Below are 16,276 nucleotides of genomic sequence, written 5' to 3' on the forward strand. Positions count from 1 at the left end.
ACACACAAATGCATTCTAAACATAGAATTTGGCTCCATGTCTAGGTATTATAGACCATTTACTTCCATCACCTCCAGCATAGAATGTCTAATAAGATCTGCTAGGTAGACACCAAGTTGAAAGCACTGTTTTTCGTTCTCCTTCCCATGGGCTATACTATAATCAGATCCTTTCTCAGCGCCTGTGGTTGTCCTAGTTCTGAATCAATATGGCTGAACCTTAGAGTTTTTTCTACTGATTTATGAGAGAACTTAAAATCTGTTTCTTTTTTTTTTTTTTTTAATGTTTTTTTAAATGTTTATTTATTTTTGAGAGACAGAGTACAAGCGAGGGAAGGGCAGACAGCGAGGGAGACATAGAGTCCAACGCAGGCTCCAGGCTCTGGGCTGTCAGCACAGAGCCTGGTGTGGGGCTCAAACTCACGAGCCGTGAGATCATGACCTGAGCTGAAGTTGGACGCCCAACCAACTGAGCCACCCAGTGCCCCGTAAAACTCTGTTTCAATCAAAGAAAGAGGTTTTTTTTCCCATGCGTGGTTCCTTGTTAGTGAAAATGTATCTGCTCACCACTCTTTGCAGAACTAGAACGGATGCCTGAGAAGTCAAAATTTCCCATGAATCTGAGGCCTTCTGTGTGTAGTTTTTTCCTTATCATAGTGCAAGAGTTAATTAAGAGCATAGAAATTACTAAGATCTGGATTTATAATGCTCTATTGTATACTGGTAGCTTGATCTTGGGAAAATTGGTTTCTTCATTTATAAAATAGGGTTAGTAATATCAAATCATTATAATCCTAGAAACTGGAAGTGCAACTGCTAGAAAACTATGTATTCAGAAAACTCAAAATAAAACAATCTCACCTGAAGTGGCAGAGGATCACTGCTGCTTTTGAAGTTACAGTCGAAAATGATGGCAGCCAGTATTTTATGAGATCCAGAGTCATACTTAACATACTTCTCAAACTCCATTTCTGAAGCAAACCCTCGAACTGTAAAGAGGATGAATTGTTCAGGATAATGGAAATATCTGATAATTCTTCCTGAGGGGATAAAAGCTTATCCCAATATTTTAAATTTAAAAACACTGTTTTTCAAATACTGGTATCACAACTACTTAATAGATACTGGAGGTTCAAAATAATTTTAGGTATTTTATAAACCTTACTCCAATTTTAAATAATCATTATAAAATATATATAAATATAAATCATTAATCATAAGGGAAATGCAAATCAAAATCACAGTGAGATACCACTTCACAACCACTGAGGTAGTTACAACAAAAAAGACATAAGGTAACAAGTGCTGGTGAGATTATGGAAAAACTGGAACCTTCATACACTGCTGATCAGAATAGGAAATGGCATAGTAACTTTAGATAACAGTTTGGTAGCCCCCAAAAAGTTAAACATAGTTACCACATGACATATTCATTCCACTCTTAGGTATATAGCCAAAAGAAATGAAAACATATGTCTACATAAAACTTAGAGATGAATGTTCACAGCATAACAGCCAAGAGGCAGAAACAACCCAAATGTCCATCAACTGATGAAGGATATACCAAGTGAATGCAGCATATCCATACAATGGGCTATAACCTGACAATGGAAAGGAATGAAGTATTGATACAAACCACAACATAGATGAACCTTGAAAACACTATGCTAAATGAAAAAAGCCAGGCACAATAGCCCACAATTTCCATTTATATAAAATTTATGCATATAAGATTTCTTTATAAACCATTTATATAAAAGGTTTATAATAGGCAAATCGATAGAGACAGAAAGTAGATTAGTGTTTTCCTAATCCTGGTGGGATAGGAAATTGTAGAGTTATGGCTAAAGGTTACAGGAGTTACTTTTGGTGATTAAAATGCTCTAATATTGATTGTGGTAATGGATGCACAACTCTGTGAATCCACTAAAAGACACTGAATTGTATGTTTTAAATGGGTAAATGTATGGTATATGCCTTATATTTCAAAAAGCTGTGTCACAGTTTTCTTTTTTCTGTTTTCTTTTTTTTTTTTTTTTTTTTTTTTTTTTTTAATTTATTTTTGGGACAGAGAGAGACAGAGCATGAACGGGGGAGGGGCAGAGAGAGAGGGAGACACAGAATCAGAAACAGGCTTCAGGCTCCGAGCCATCAGCCCAGAGCCCGACGCGGGGCTCGAACTCACGGACCGCGAGATCGTGACCTGGCTGAAGTCGGACGCTTAACCGACTGCGCCACCCAGGCGCCCCTTTCTGTTTTCTTTTTAAAGTAGGCTCCATGCCCAATCTGGGGCTTGAATTTACAATCCTGAAATCACGAGTCACATGCTCTACCAATCCTGAGATCAAGAGTCATAGGCTCTACCAACTGAGCCAGCCAGGATCCCCAAAAAACCTGTCTCAAAACAAGATAAATCAGGAGATGGAGATCACTTCAAATTGCACTTAAAAATACAACTCCTATGATGGCTCAAAAGCTGTAGAGAGATAACAGAGGAAGGAGTCATGAAGACAGATCAGTAGAAATTATCTAATCTGAATGAGAGATGGAAAAAATGGGAAAAAACTTGAATAGATCCTTAATGACCTATGGGACAACACATCTTTGAGAAATAATTATTGAAAACTCTTCAAATTTCATGAAAGATAGAAACTTACAGATTCACAAGGCTCAGTGAACCCCTAACAGAATAAACCAAAAGAAATCTACACTCGGACATATAGTAATAATAGTTTTGACAAATAAAGACAGAAAATATCTTGAAAGCAGCCAGACAGAAATGATACAGTACCTATAAAAAAGAACAAGGATTCAAATGCAGATTCTTTTCAAAAACCAAGGAAGTCAGAAAAAAGTGGCAAATACTTTTTAAATGTTGAAAAGACTGTCAATCCAAAATTTTATACCAAATGAAAATAATCTTCAGGAATGAAGATGAATTAAAGACATTCTCAGATGAAGGAAAACAGAGAATTCAATGCTAGTAGACATGCTCTAAAAAATTGTTAAAGAAATTTCTTCTGAAAGAAGTTAAATGATAGAAGAAGGAAAGTTGGAATTTCAAGAATAAAGTTACAAGCAAGAACTATGGTAAATATCTGGTTACATAGTTTTCTCTTAAGTTTTTTAAAATATGTGTGTAAATTATAACACTTCCTGGTATAGTTTTCAACTTACATAGGTATGAAAACTACAAACTGAAGAGAGAAATATAAAGGGACCTATACACTGGTAAACATTTGCCATTACAATAAAGTAGTAAAATATTCTAAATTGACTGAAAAATGATGTATGCATAATTTTAATCCCAAGAGCAACCACTAATATTATATATTAGAAGTCCAATTTTTCATTTTTTCAGAAATGGTATCATACCTACGAATTCTTCAACTAATTCTTTATGAAGTTACAAAGGTTTTCTCCTATGCTCTCTCCTAAGTGTTTTATCATTTTACTTTTAGATCTGTAATCCATTTTGATGTATTTTCTGTTTAAGAGTGAGGTTTCACTGTTTTAGCTACTGATGTCCAATTGTTCAGCACCATGTGTTGAAAAGATTATCCTCCCACTATTGTAAAAAAATATTTTGGCAGATCTTTGGGTTCTCCACAGGTAAAACTTGTTTTATTGCACTTTACAGATACTGTGTTTCTTACAAATTGAAGCTTTGTGGCAACCCTGAGTCAAGCAAGTCTACTGGCACCATTTTTCCAACAGTATTTGCTCATTTCATGTCTATATGTCACATTTTGGTATTTCTTGCAATATTTCAAACTTTTTCATCATTATTTTATTTGTATGGTGATATGTGATCAGTGATTATGATTCGCTGAAAGCTCAGAAGATGGTCAGCATTTTTTAGCACTAACAAGTATTTTTTTAAGCATTTATTAATTTTTGAGAGAGAGACAGAGAGCGCGAGAGAGAGACCAAGAGCGTGAGTGAGGAAGGGACAGAGAGGGAGATACAAAAACTGAAGCAGGCTCCAGGCTCTGAGCTGTCAGCACAGAGCCTGATGCAAGGGTCGAATTCATGAATTGTGAGATCATGACCTGAGCCGAAGTCAGATGCTTAACTGAATGAGCTACCTAGGCACTCTGGTAACAAGTATTTTTTAATTAAGATATGCAATGCTTTCTTAGACATAATGCTACTGCACACTTAACAGGCTACAGTAGAGTGTAAACATAACTTTTTTTATGTCCTAGGAAACCAAAACATTCATCTAACTAGCTTTACTGTGATATCTGCTTTACTTCAGTGGTTTGAAACTGAGACACAATATCTCCCTGTGGTAGGCCTGTATTGTTTTATTGATTTATGTGTCTATCCTTCCACCAATACCACATTGTCTTTACAGCTACAGTTATACTGCAAGTTTTAAAATCAAGAAATGTGGGGCACCTGGATGGCTCAGTTGGTTGAGCATCTGAATCTGGATTTCAGCTTAGGCCATGATCTCATGGTTATGAGATTGAGCCCCACGTTGGGTTCTGTGTTGGGTGTGGAGCCTGCTTCATATTCCCTCCCCCCACCTCTCCTTTTACACTTCCCCCCACAAAATAAAAGAAAAATAGCAAGAGTGATTCCTCTGATTTTATTCTTTTTTAAAACACCACTTTATCTCCACTGAAAAGCAATTCAATAAGTTTTACAGAAAATTTTAATTTCTAACCTTTTACACTGATGTTCAGATTCCTCTTCACATTCTCAGCAATGTTGTTTACCAAATTAATATTAGAAGGCACATAAATCAATTCCCAGTCTTCAGGATTTATGAAGAAAGGAGGCAGAGTATTGATGGGCTGAGAAGTAAAATTGTAAGGTCCAACAGCCTTTATATTAATAATTGTACGGAATACCAAAATCTCGTTGGGAACACCAGTACTGATAAGACTTCCAATATTAAATTAAAGAAATGCCTCCTCTAGAAGAGGAACAAAAAGATGGTATTAATTAATCTGAGAATACACATTTAATGCAAATGGATAGCTCTATGATACTGAACTTCTGCCAATTTCACTCTGAAACAGCCAAGTGCTTCCTAGACTATCTTGTGCTACCCCGTCTTCTCCCCTCCCAACTTTCTAATAGGTCATACTAAACTATTGATTAACCAGTTTTATACATTTAGAAGAGCTTTGCAATTGGTTTTTTCAAAAGCATGTACACACATACCCCTCAACTGCAACAAACGGGAATTTATGAACATTTTATATGGATGCCTTCACCCACCTTTAAAGTGAAATTTTTCCAGAGGAGCACTGCAAATTGGTTGAATGTCAACAAGTCCACTCTTCTACAATTCAACTCTGGGGATAGAGGAAAGATTTCATAATGTTAAGTTACCTAAAAATGTGGATATCAAGCAGATAATAGAATTACTTCTTTCTCCTAATTTTCCTTTCAATCAGTCTCAAATACTGATAGCAATTATGATTACATATTTGAATTAAAGAAAGTCATACCGTGTCTATTTTTCTGTTAGTTTATTTACCATCTAATGAACATATTTAGAGTGTAATTAAGATGTGGCTCCATTTCTCCAAATGGTTATATGCCTGTGGATATTAGGGCCAAATCCTAATTCTTTCATAGAATGATGGTGAGAATGGTTTCATGATATATATCCAAATAAAATACATACATACACGCAACAAGGAAAATATCCATGAGTACACTTAATATAACTATTTGTAATACAGAAAACCTAAACACCACCCAAAAATCAACAGTGGAATGGAAACTGCAATGTATGTGTACAACAGAATATTGCAAATCAATGATAGGTATTAACTGCAATTATGCAGTCTAAACATCCCAACATAGTATTTACCAATGAAAAGCAAATTTGGGGTGCCCAGGTGGCTCAGTTGATTAAGTGTATGACTCTAGATTTTGGCTCAGGTCATGATATCAGGATCGTGAGATCGAGCCACATGTCGGGCTCTTCACTAGGAATGGAGCCTGCTTAAGATTCTCTGTTCCTCTTTCCCTACCCCTTCCCCCCACCACCTTAAAAAAAAAAAAGAAAAGAAAAAAGAAAAAGAAAGAAAAGAGAAAAGCAAGTCGAAGAAGAATATATTCATTAACTTCCCATTTAGCTCAAGTTCAAAAGGCAAAACTTCACCACATAGTGATTAAGAATGTATTCACAGGAATTATACTGAAACAAGGAAAGGATTAATCCAAATTATCAGAATACCTACAGACTAGGTTTGGAGAGAGGTTTACAAGTGGCTCTAAATTCCTGTAAATGTTATTATTTAATACTATAAAAAATAAGTATTTCTTCATTATAGTTTAAATTTCTTATATAATAGTCTTCTCTATGTATTACATGTAGCAACATTAAGCAAACTTGGAAATAATGTTTTTAACCCACTTTCATTCATATTTAGGAACTGAGAGTCACACCTGCTTCCTAAAACAATACTGAAAATACACAACAGAATGTGGGAAATGTAAAGATAGCTCAAAAATATAGAAAGAAAAGCTAATTCATTGTGTCAGCTCTTGGTAGGCTTATTAGAACTGGCAACACTCAGTCAGGAACCAAAAGGATAAATTAGATTTCAACAGACAGAGGAGGGAAAGTAATAAGAAGAAAGGTAGGATGGCATAAAACTACAAGGTATGTTCAGAGAATGGCTGAATTTTTTTGGCTTTCTGGTGGAAAAAGTCTCATAAATCACTACAATATACAGCGTTTTCCCTCTTGGTTTTTTTTTCTTCTGGAGAGATGTATAATGCTAGAATATGAATTTTATAAATTGAACAATTATTAAAATAAGGTGCACATAAAGTCCTTGTATGGAATACATATGTAACACTATACCTGAAATTATACATTATGCACAATTTATTTACCTCTGCATGTGTATGTAGAATTATACACTTATCATTAGATTTCCTGTATGCTGAAGATATAATCGCCATCTTAAGAACCAGATTGCTCCAGGTGCCTCCCACAGTCCCAGGCTCCCAGTGGGATGGCTCCCATAAACCTACCCTCCCAATCCACTCTGGCACCACCCAGCTCCCATCCAGCAGATTCCCAGTCCATTCTGATGCTAGCCACTCCATGGCACCAAGCTCCTGACAGGGTCTCAAAAGCCAGGCTCCTGGCTCACTCCAATGCTCACCAGTTCCATGACTGTGGTGGTTCCTGTGGCTCTAGCCTCCCAACTAGTCCCCATAAACCCAGGTTCCAGATAGGCACCTGTGAACTCAGGCTGCCAGCTAACCCCAGTACCAGATTGGTCTCCATGGACTTAAATTGCATCCTGGCTCCCACACATTCAGGTTTCTGGCTTACCTCACCACCAGACCAGCCGTGGGGACCCACGTTCCCATCCCACCTCAGGACCATATCAGCCCCCACAGACGCAACCTCCATGTTGCATACCGAGGTTATAGGCAGCCTCCTATAGTCCAGGTTCCCAGAAAACCCTAGGGTCAGGCCAGTACCTATGGCTTCAGTTTCTAGGCTCACTCCTGTGAAACCAGGCTCCTGACCTGTCCCAGTATCAGACCAGTACCCATGGACCTGTTGCTGGGCCCACCACGGTGCTCCAGGGTGCTGGATGGCTCCTGTAGACCTGGCTCTAGTAGTACCCACACAGACCCAGGTCCCAAGGTCCATTACCACCACTCAAGTACCACACCTATCCCTATAGACCTAGGCACTAGACTGGCCCCCATGCACCCAAATACCAGGCCTTCACACCTGCTGCTCCAGATACCGGATCAGCCCACCGGCAGTAGCCCATTTGTGGACAGCACCAGACTGCCCACCCAGAAACTCTGGACTGGCTAACTGGTGAAGGGCTTTTCCTGACAAACCCAGTCTACAAAGACTGGAAGATGTACCTACTTCCTGAAGTGCCAGACACAAGGCCACAAGGATTATGAATAATCTAAGAAAAGTGACCACCACCAAAGGAATATAAAACTCCAATGACTAACCCTTAAAAAATGGAGGTCTACAAAGTGTCTGACAAAGAATTCAGGATAATGCTCTTAAAGGACTTTAGCAAACTACAAGCAGCACGGAGTACAATGCTTTTATTTAGTACAACTAAATAAAATTAGGAAAACACATCAACAAAATGAAAAGTCACAAAAAAAGTAAAAATTGAGATGAGTTAAGTAAGATGGTAGAAGAGTAAGGGGACCCTAAGCTTGCCTGGTCCCTCAAACACAGTTAGATAAATATCAAATCATTCTGAACATTCAAGAAATTGATCTGAGGACTGAGAGCACAAACTGCACATCTACAGATGGAACAATGGCCACCTTTTGGAAGGTAGAAGCTGCAGAGACTGGATTTGGGGGAGAAAAGAACTGTCGGTGCTGCAGAGGAGAAGGAGACCTGATCATGGAGAGAGGAGTGACACACACACACACACACAGGGAAGAGAAAGAGGGAGAGAGTGCATGAAAGCACATGCAGGGAATTGCACAAGAAAACTCATACCCAAAACCAATGACTGCAAATTTTTATAGGCAGTGGAGCACAAAATCTGAAGTTTTAGAAGTCTGTGGCATTGCCAGGGTTGTGTCTGGTCAGCTTAGTGGCATTCTGGTAGGGAAGAAGGGCAGAGACCCAGGAGCAGGCAGCATGGTCTAAGGATCCCCTGGGTTTCATGGGGAGAAACAGTACCCCTTCTTGGAGTACATTTGGGAGTTTGTCATGGCTTCTCCAGGGACAAAAGAAGCTGTGGCACCAAAGTACTGCTCTGTTCACTAGCATAGGAATGAAGACACGGCTGAGGGCAGCACCTTGGTGCTGGTTTTTTGCTGTGCTTTACCATAAACTGAACTGCTGCACAGTCGCATGTACATTTTCTGGGACAAACTAGCACTGGCCACAGCACAGTGAGACCCTCCCCCAGAGGAGCAGTGTGGGTATGTGCAACACAGATGCCTGAAATTTGGAGTTTGGAAACCCACTGAGACAAAACACAGGAGTACTGGGCTGCATGGTAAGCAGACAGCTCAGGCACAGACATAGTGAAGGCAGGGATCTGACAGAAGCCAGGGACACAAAAGGGTGAATGTTTCCTCTCCTGTGAGGGCTTCCTGAAGAGTGGCAGGCACAAGCTCCCTGCTCTGGAGATAAGACAGTGGGGTGTCTTATAGTTGTTTTATAGACATTTATAGTTGTTTTATAGATGACATTTCCACCCTCTTTCTCCATCAGTCCTGACCAACTTCAGTGAGCAAAACAATGCCAAAACTGGAGGCCAGGGCCGCTTACACAAAGTCCCACAGTCTTGCACCTTGCAGGTGCATCTCCACTAGGGCAAGTCTGTCTGAGAATCAGTGCAGCAGACCCCTCCACCAGAGGACCAGCACAAACCCCTCCCATGCACTAAATCTATTGATCAGAGTGCTGCAAAATTTCAGCTCTAGGGGAAATAGGATCCCTCTAGCAGCTTCTGCTGCTGCTGCTGCTGCTTCCTTTTCCTCTTCTTCTTTTTTTTTTTAAATGATCTATCTTCCTTTATCAAGCAGACAAAAACACACTTAATTAAAACTTGCAACATAGTGGACAAGGTCCAAATACACCCACCTGCTTCTGAAGGCAAGGAAAAACTCTGCAAAGGACAGACCTGTGGGAAGGAGCAGTGAAAACACAACAGTAGAATGCACACTCCAAACACCTCCTGAAGCAGCAGACCCAAGTCAGTATAGGACTTCTTTTCTGTTTTTGTTTTTGGACTTCTTCTTAATATAGCCATTATTCTCAGGAGCAGGAATATAACAGGCTTTCCTAACAATCACACACAAAAAACTGAACTAGACAAAATGACAAATTGGAGGAATTCACCCCCAAAAAACAAGTAGCAGCAGCCAGGGATTTCAATATAGATATAGGTAAGATGTGTGAACCAGAATTTAAACAATTATAAGGATACTAGCTGGGCTTAAGAAAATCACAGAAGACACTACAGAATCCATTACTGTAGAGATACAAGAACTAAAAACCATTCAGGCTGAAACAAAAAAGAGCTATTAACTGAGACACAAAGCCAACTGGTGCAATGACAACAAGGATGGACAAAGCAGAGGACTAACCCAGTGATACAGAAGATAAAGTTATGGGAAATAATGAAGCTGAAAAGAATAGGAAAACAAAGGTATTGGATCATGAAGGTTGACTTAGGGAACTCAGTGATTTATTAAAATGGGATAACATTCGTTTCCTAGGAATCCCAGAAGATGAAAAGACAGAAAAGGGGCAGAAGGTTTATGTGAGCAACTTATAGCTGAAAATTTCACTAATATGAGAAAGGACACAGAAATCATAATTCAAGAAGCACAGAGAACCTGCATTAAATTCAACAAAAGCTGGCCATCACCAAAACACATCGTAGTCAAATTCACAAAACACAAAGAAAAGGAAAGAATCATGAAAGCGGCAAGGGAAAAAAAATCCCTAATGTACAAGGAAGACAGGTAAGATTCACAGCAGATTTGTCCACAGAAGCTTAGAGAGCCGGAAGGGAGTGGCAGGATATATTCAACATATTGAATGGGAAAAATATGCAGCCAAAAATACTTTATCAAGCAAGGCTGTCATTCAGAATGGAAGGCAAGATAAAAAGTCTCCCAGATAAACAAAAACTAAAGGAGTTCATGACCACTAAACCAGCCCTGCAAAAAATATTAAAGGGGGCTGAGTGGGGAAGAAAAGAACATAAGCAGCAAAGACTAGACAGGAATAGAGAACACCACCAGAAACACCAACTTTACAGGTAACACAATGGCACTAAACGCATGTCTTTCAGTAATCACTCTGAATGTAAATGAAGTAAATGTTCCAATCAAAAGACACAGGGTATTAGAATGGCTAAAAAAACAAGACCCATCTTCTATATGCTGCCTACAAGAAACTCATTTTATGTCTGAAGACACCTGCAGACTGGAAGTGAGGGGTTGAAGTACCATCTATCATGATAATGGAGATCAAAAGGAAGTCAGAGTAGCCATACTTCTATCACAAAAACCAGATTTTAAAACGAAGACTGTAACAAGAGATGAAGAAGGGCATTATATCATAATTAAGGGACCCATGCATCAAGAAGATATAACAACTATAAATATATATGCCCCCAACTTGATAGCACCCAAATATATAAATAAATTAACAATAAACATAAAAAAACTCACTGAAAATAATAATGGGAGATTTTTAATACCACTCACAGCAATGAATAGATCACCTTAAGCAAAAAATTAACAAGGAAACAATGGCTTGGCATGACACACTGTACTGGATGGACTTCACAGATATATTCAGAACATTTCTTCTAAAGCAGCAGAATACCATTCTTCTCAAGTACACATGGAACATTCTCCAGAATAGATCACATCCTGGGTCACAAATCAGACCTCAACAAGTACAAAAAGATCAACAACATACCATGCATATTTTCAGATCACGACACTGAAACTGCAAGTCAACCACAAGAAAAAATTTGGAAAGACCACAAATACATAGAGGTTAAAGAACATCCTACAAAAGAATGAATGGGTTAACCAGGAAATTAGAGAAGAAATTTAAAAATACATGGAAGCAAATGAAAATGAAAACACAACAATCCAAAACATTTGGGCTGCAGCAAAGGTAGTCCTAAGAGGGAAGGAACAAGGAAAGTCTCCAAACACACAACCTAAACTTACACCTATAGGAGCTAGAAAAGGAACAGCAAATAAAGCCTAAAGTCAGCAGAATAAGGTAAATAATATACAATAGAGCATAAATAAATGATATAGAAGCAAAAAAAAAAAAAAAACCACCACAACAAATAAACAAAAATCCCCAGAAACAGTAGAACAAAATGAAACCAAGAGCTGGTTCTTTGAAAGAATTAACAATATTGATAAACCCCTAGCCAGACTTATCAAAAAGAAAAGAGAAAGGACCCAAATAGATAAAGTCACAAATGAAAGAGGAGAAATCACAACCAACACCACAAACTACTAGAAGAGATTAGTAAGAAAAATTATAGGGGCGCCTGGGTGGCGCAGTCGGTTAAGCATCCGACTTCAGCCAGGTCACGATCTCGCGGTCCGTGAGTTCGAGCCCCGCGTCAGGCTCTGGGCTGATGGCTCGGAGCCTGAAGCCTGTTTCCGATTCTGTGTCTCCCTCTCTCTCTGCCCCTCCCCCGTTCATGCTCTGTCTCTCTCTGTCCCAAAAATAAATAAAAAACGTTGAAAAAAAAATTAAAAAAAAAATTATACGCCAACAACTGGGCAATCTGGAAGAAATGGACAAATTCCTAGAAACTCACAAACTACCAAAACTAAAACAGGAAGAAATAGAAAATGTGAACAGACCCATAACCAGCAAAGAAACTGAATCTGTAATCAAAAATCTGCCAACAAACATAAGTCCAGGCAGGGCCAGATGGCTTCCCAGGGAACTTCTACCATATATTTAAGAAGAGTTAATATCTATTCTTCTCAAATTGTTCCAAAAAAATTGAAACAGAAGGAAAACTTCCAAACTCCTATGAGGCTGGCATTACCTTGATTCAAAAACCAGACAAAGACCACACTAAAATGGAGAACTACAGGCCAATATTCTTGATGAAAAGTGATGCAAAAATTCTTAACAAGTTACTAGCAAATTGAAACTACAGTATACTAAAAGAATTATTTACTATGATCAAGTGGGATATATTTCTGGGCTGCAGGGCTGGTTCAATATTCACAAATCAATCAATGTGATACACCACATTAATAAAAGAAAGGATAAGAAGCATACGATCTTCTTTTTTTAAGAGTTTATTTGTTAATTTTGATAGAGAGAGAAAGCTGGGAAGGGGCCAAGAGAAAGGGAGGGCGAGAGAATCCCAAGCAGGCTCTGCACCCTCAGTGCAGAGCCCAACGTGGGGCTCAGTCTCACAGACCATGAGATCATGACCTGAGCTGAAATCAAGAGTTGCATGCTTAACTGACTGAACCACCCAGGCATCCCATGATCCTCTTACCAGATGCAGAAAAAGCATTTCACAAAACACAGCATCCATTCTTGATAAAAACCCTCAACAAAGTAGGAATACATGGAACATACCTCAACACCATAAAAGCCATATACAAAAGACCCACAGATAATATCATCCTTGCTGAGGAAAAACAGCTTTTCCTTTATGGTCAGAACCAAGAAGGGAAGTCCATACTCACCAATCCTAATTAACACAATACTGGAAGTCTTAGTCTCAGCAATCAGACAACAAAAGAAATAAAGGCATCCAAATAGGAAAGAAAGAAGTCAAATTTTTACTATCTGCAGACGACATGATACTCTATGCAGAAAACCCAAAAGTTTCCACCAAATATTACTCAAACTGATATATGAATTCATCAAAGTTCCAGATTATAAAATCAATGTACAGAAATCTGTTGCATTTCTATACAGCAGAAAGTGAATGAAGCAGCAGAAAGTGAAATCAAGGAGTCAATCCCACTTACAACTGCACCAAAAATAGTAAGATTCCTAGGAATAAACCTAACCAAAGAGGTAAAGGATCTGTACTTTAAAAACCATAGAACACTTATGAAAGAAAACGGAAAGGACACAAAGAAATGGGAAAAAATTCCATGCTCATGGATTGGAGGAACAATGTCAAAATGTCTATACTATCCAAAGCAATCTACACATTTAATGCAACCCCTATCAAAATACCACTAGCATTTTCACAGAGCGAGAACAAACAATCCTAAACTATGTATGGAACCACTAAAGAATCTGAATTAGCAAAGCAATCATGAACAAGAAAAGCAAAACTGGACGCATCACGATTCCAGACTTCAAGCTATGCTCCAAAGCTGTAGTCATTGAGATAGTATGGTAGTGTCACAAAAACAGACACACAGATCAATGGAATAGAACAGAAAACCCAGAAATGGACTCACAACTATATGGTCAATTCATCTTCGACAAAGCAGGAAAGAATATCCAGTGGAAAAAAAGACACTCTCTTCAACAAATGGTGTTGGGAAAACTGAATGGTGAAATGCAGAAAAATTAAACTGAACCACTTTCTTACACCATACACAAAAATAAATTCAAAATGGATGAAAGGCCTAAATGTGAAACAGAAACTATTAAAATCCTAGAGGAGAACACAGGCAGCAACCTCTTTTGACCTTGGAGGTAGCAACTTCTTACTAGACAGGTCTCCAGAGGCAAGGGAACCAAAAACAAAAATGAACTAATGGGACTTCATCAAGATAAAAAAGTTTCTGCCCAGTGAAGGCAACAACCAACAAAACTAAAAGGCATCCTATGGAATGGGAGAAGACATTTCCAAGTAACACAGCTGATAAGAGTTAGTATCCAAAATCTATAAAGAACTTACCAAACTCAACACCCAAAAAACAAACAACCCAGTTAAGACATGGAAACAAAGAAGACATGAAGAGGCCCTTTTCCAAAGAAGACACCCAGATGGCTAACACACAGAAAACAATGCTCACTATCACTTATCATTAGGGAAATAAAAATCAAAACCACAATGAGGCACTACCTCACACCTGTCAGAATTACATTAACAACACAAGAAACAACAGGTGTTACCGAAGATGCAGAGAAAGGGGAACCATCTTGCACTGCTGGTGGGAATGAAAACTGGTGTAGCCACTCTGGAGAAGAGTATGGAGGTTCCTCAAAAAACTAAAAATAGAACTACTCTACAATCAATAATTATTTTAAACATAAATGGACTAAATTCTCCAATCAAAAGACAAAGAATGGCTGTTGACTGGATAAAAAAATGAGACACACCTATGTATTGCCTATAGGAGACTCACTTAAGAAGGACAGAATAAGATATTCCATGTTTCTTTGAAACAAAAAGAAAGCTGATGTAGCTCTACTTATAGTAGAGTCAAAACAGACTTTAAGGGTAACTGGCTGGCTCAGTCAGTAGAGCAAGTGACTTGACCTCAGGGTCATGACTTCAAGCCCCACACTGGGTATGGAGCCTATTTAAAAATAAATAATTAGGAGGGGGCCAACATGGTGGAGAAGTAGGTGGATCCGAACTTCCCACATTTCTCAAACAAAGAAGTGTTGAAGCCAAAGGACTTTGAACCCCAAGAGTCTGGGAGGAAAAGAGACTGAGTCGCTGCCAGGGATACACCGGGACAATCTGATGGGCCAGAGGTGTATGGCTGTGAACTGGGAGAGATTAAAGGAATGGAGGGGAGGGATCCTCTTCTGTGGACAGACAAAGGGAAGAGAAAGAGCAACTTGGGAAGCATAGGACTGTATCTGGACAAGAGGAAAACCTTGGACTGGGATGGGGAAAGATCCAACCTGTAACTGCTGGGCTTTCTCCAGACTGGGGCCGGCTGCCCTGTTCGTGCACCTGAAGAGGAGGGGAGTCAGCCTTCGGCTCGGTGGCTAGGTCAGGGGTGCAGTCTGCAGTAGGAAAAAGGGATCCCCTCCTGGAATGCTGCAGGACAGGACAAAGCCTGTCCAGGGATCACATATCGGGTGGAGTGGAGCTGCGCTTCCCAATACTGGGGCGTGCCGAGCAGGAGTTTGAATCCCACCCAGCAAGCGCCAGGGTGTGGGAGTTAGCAGAGTGAGACAGACCACCTCGTCTGTACCTGTGGCACAGTGAGGATGGCTCTAACGAGGTGATTTGGGACACTGGGTCTGTGGAAGAGAGACTGGGGAGGAGGGAGTCACCATTTTTATCCCCACCACCTCAGGGATCAGTCGGGGGCCTCAGGGATCAGTCGGTGGGGCCCACAGTGGAGGTGGGACCCACCTACACCAAACCATGCCCCTCTGCGCTGGGTAACTGGGTATCTACTGGGGTAGGAGAGATGCTGAGGAACAGATGGCCTCCTCCTCCAGACTAGCGCTGCTGCATGGCCTGGATTAATTCTTGGACAATTCTCGTTATATAGATATATTCTTCCTTCTTTTTCTTCTTATCTCTTCCCTCTTCTAGTCTGGTTACTCTGGTTGTTGGTTTGTTTAAACAGACATATTTAATCCATTCTCTTGACACATGTTCTACACCTCCTTCTTTCCTTTCACTCTCTCTGGAATAATTAAGCTGTATAGTTTGTCTGTGAAACTTTATCTTCTTTTCTTTTCCCTCCTGCCTCCTTCTCTCTCTCCCTCTTTCCCTCTCCCTCCCCCCCTCTCTCTCTGGATTAGGCCATTTAGTCTCTCTGCTTGGTCAATGTTTACTTTTTCTTTTTCCCCAGCCCCTGTCCTTTCTCTCTTAGTATGTGCTCTTCGA

The 16,276-nt window shown here is 39.5% G+C and overlaps 1 protein-coding gene across 9 annotated transcripts in view; it reads right to left on the reverse strand.

Annotated features, from left to right (window-relative positions):
• The window catches only part of LOC132689186 (uncharacterized), a 42,019-nt gene that overhangs the window by 17,835 nt on the left and 7,908 nt on the right, over nucleotides 1-16,276 (reverse strand). For 6 of the 9 annotated variants that reach the window (XR_013552821.2, XR_013552823.2, XR_013552822.2 and 3 more), the window contains exons 2-4: nucleotides 5,235-5,311; nucleotides 4,675-4,926; nucleotides 861-988 (exon numbers count right to left, since the gene is read on the reverse strand). Coding sequence is in view for 6 of the 9 variants with exons in the window: in XM_078439795.2 (XP_078295921.1) it covers nucleotides 861-968 (108 nt within the window). In the remaining 3 variants the exon portion in view is untranslated. The remainder of the gene's footprint in view (nucleotides 1-860; nucleotides 989-4,674; nucleotides 4,927-5,234; nucleotides 5,312-16,276) is intronic. The other 3 variants (XM_078439797.2, XM_078439796.2, XM_078439794.2) reach the window with 2 other exon arrangements.

Source organism: Panthera onca, chromosome E3 (assembly GCF_046562875.1).
Source record: "Panthera onca isolate mPanOnc1 chromosome E3, mPanOnc1 haplotype 2, whole genome shotgun sequence".
Classification (NCBI taxonomy): domain Eukaryota; kingdom Metazoa; phylum Chordata; class Mammalia; order Carnivora; family Felidae; genus Panthera; species Panthera onca.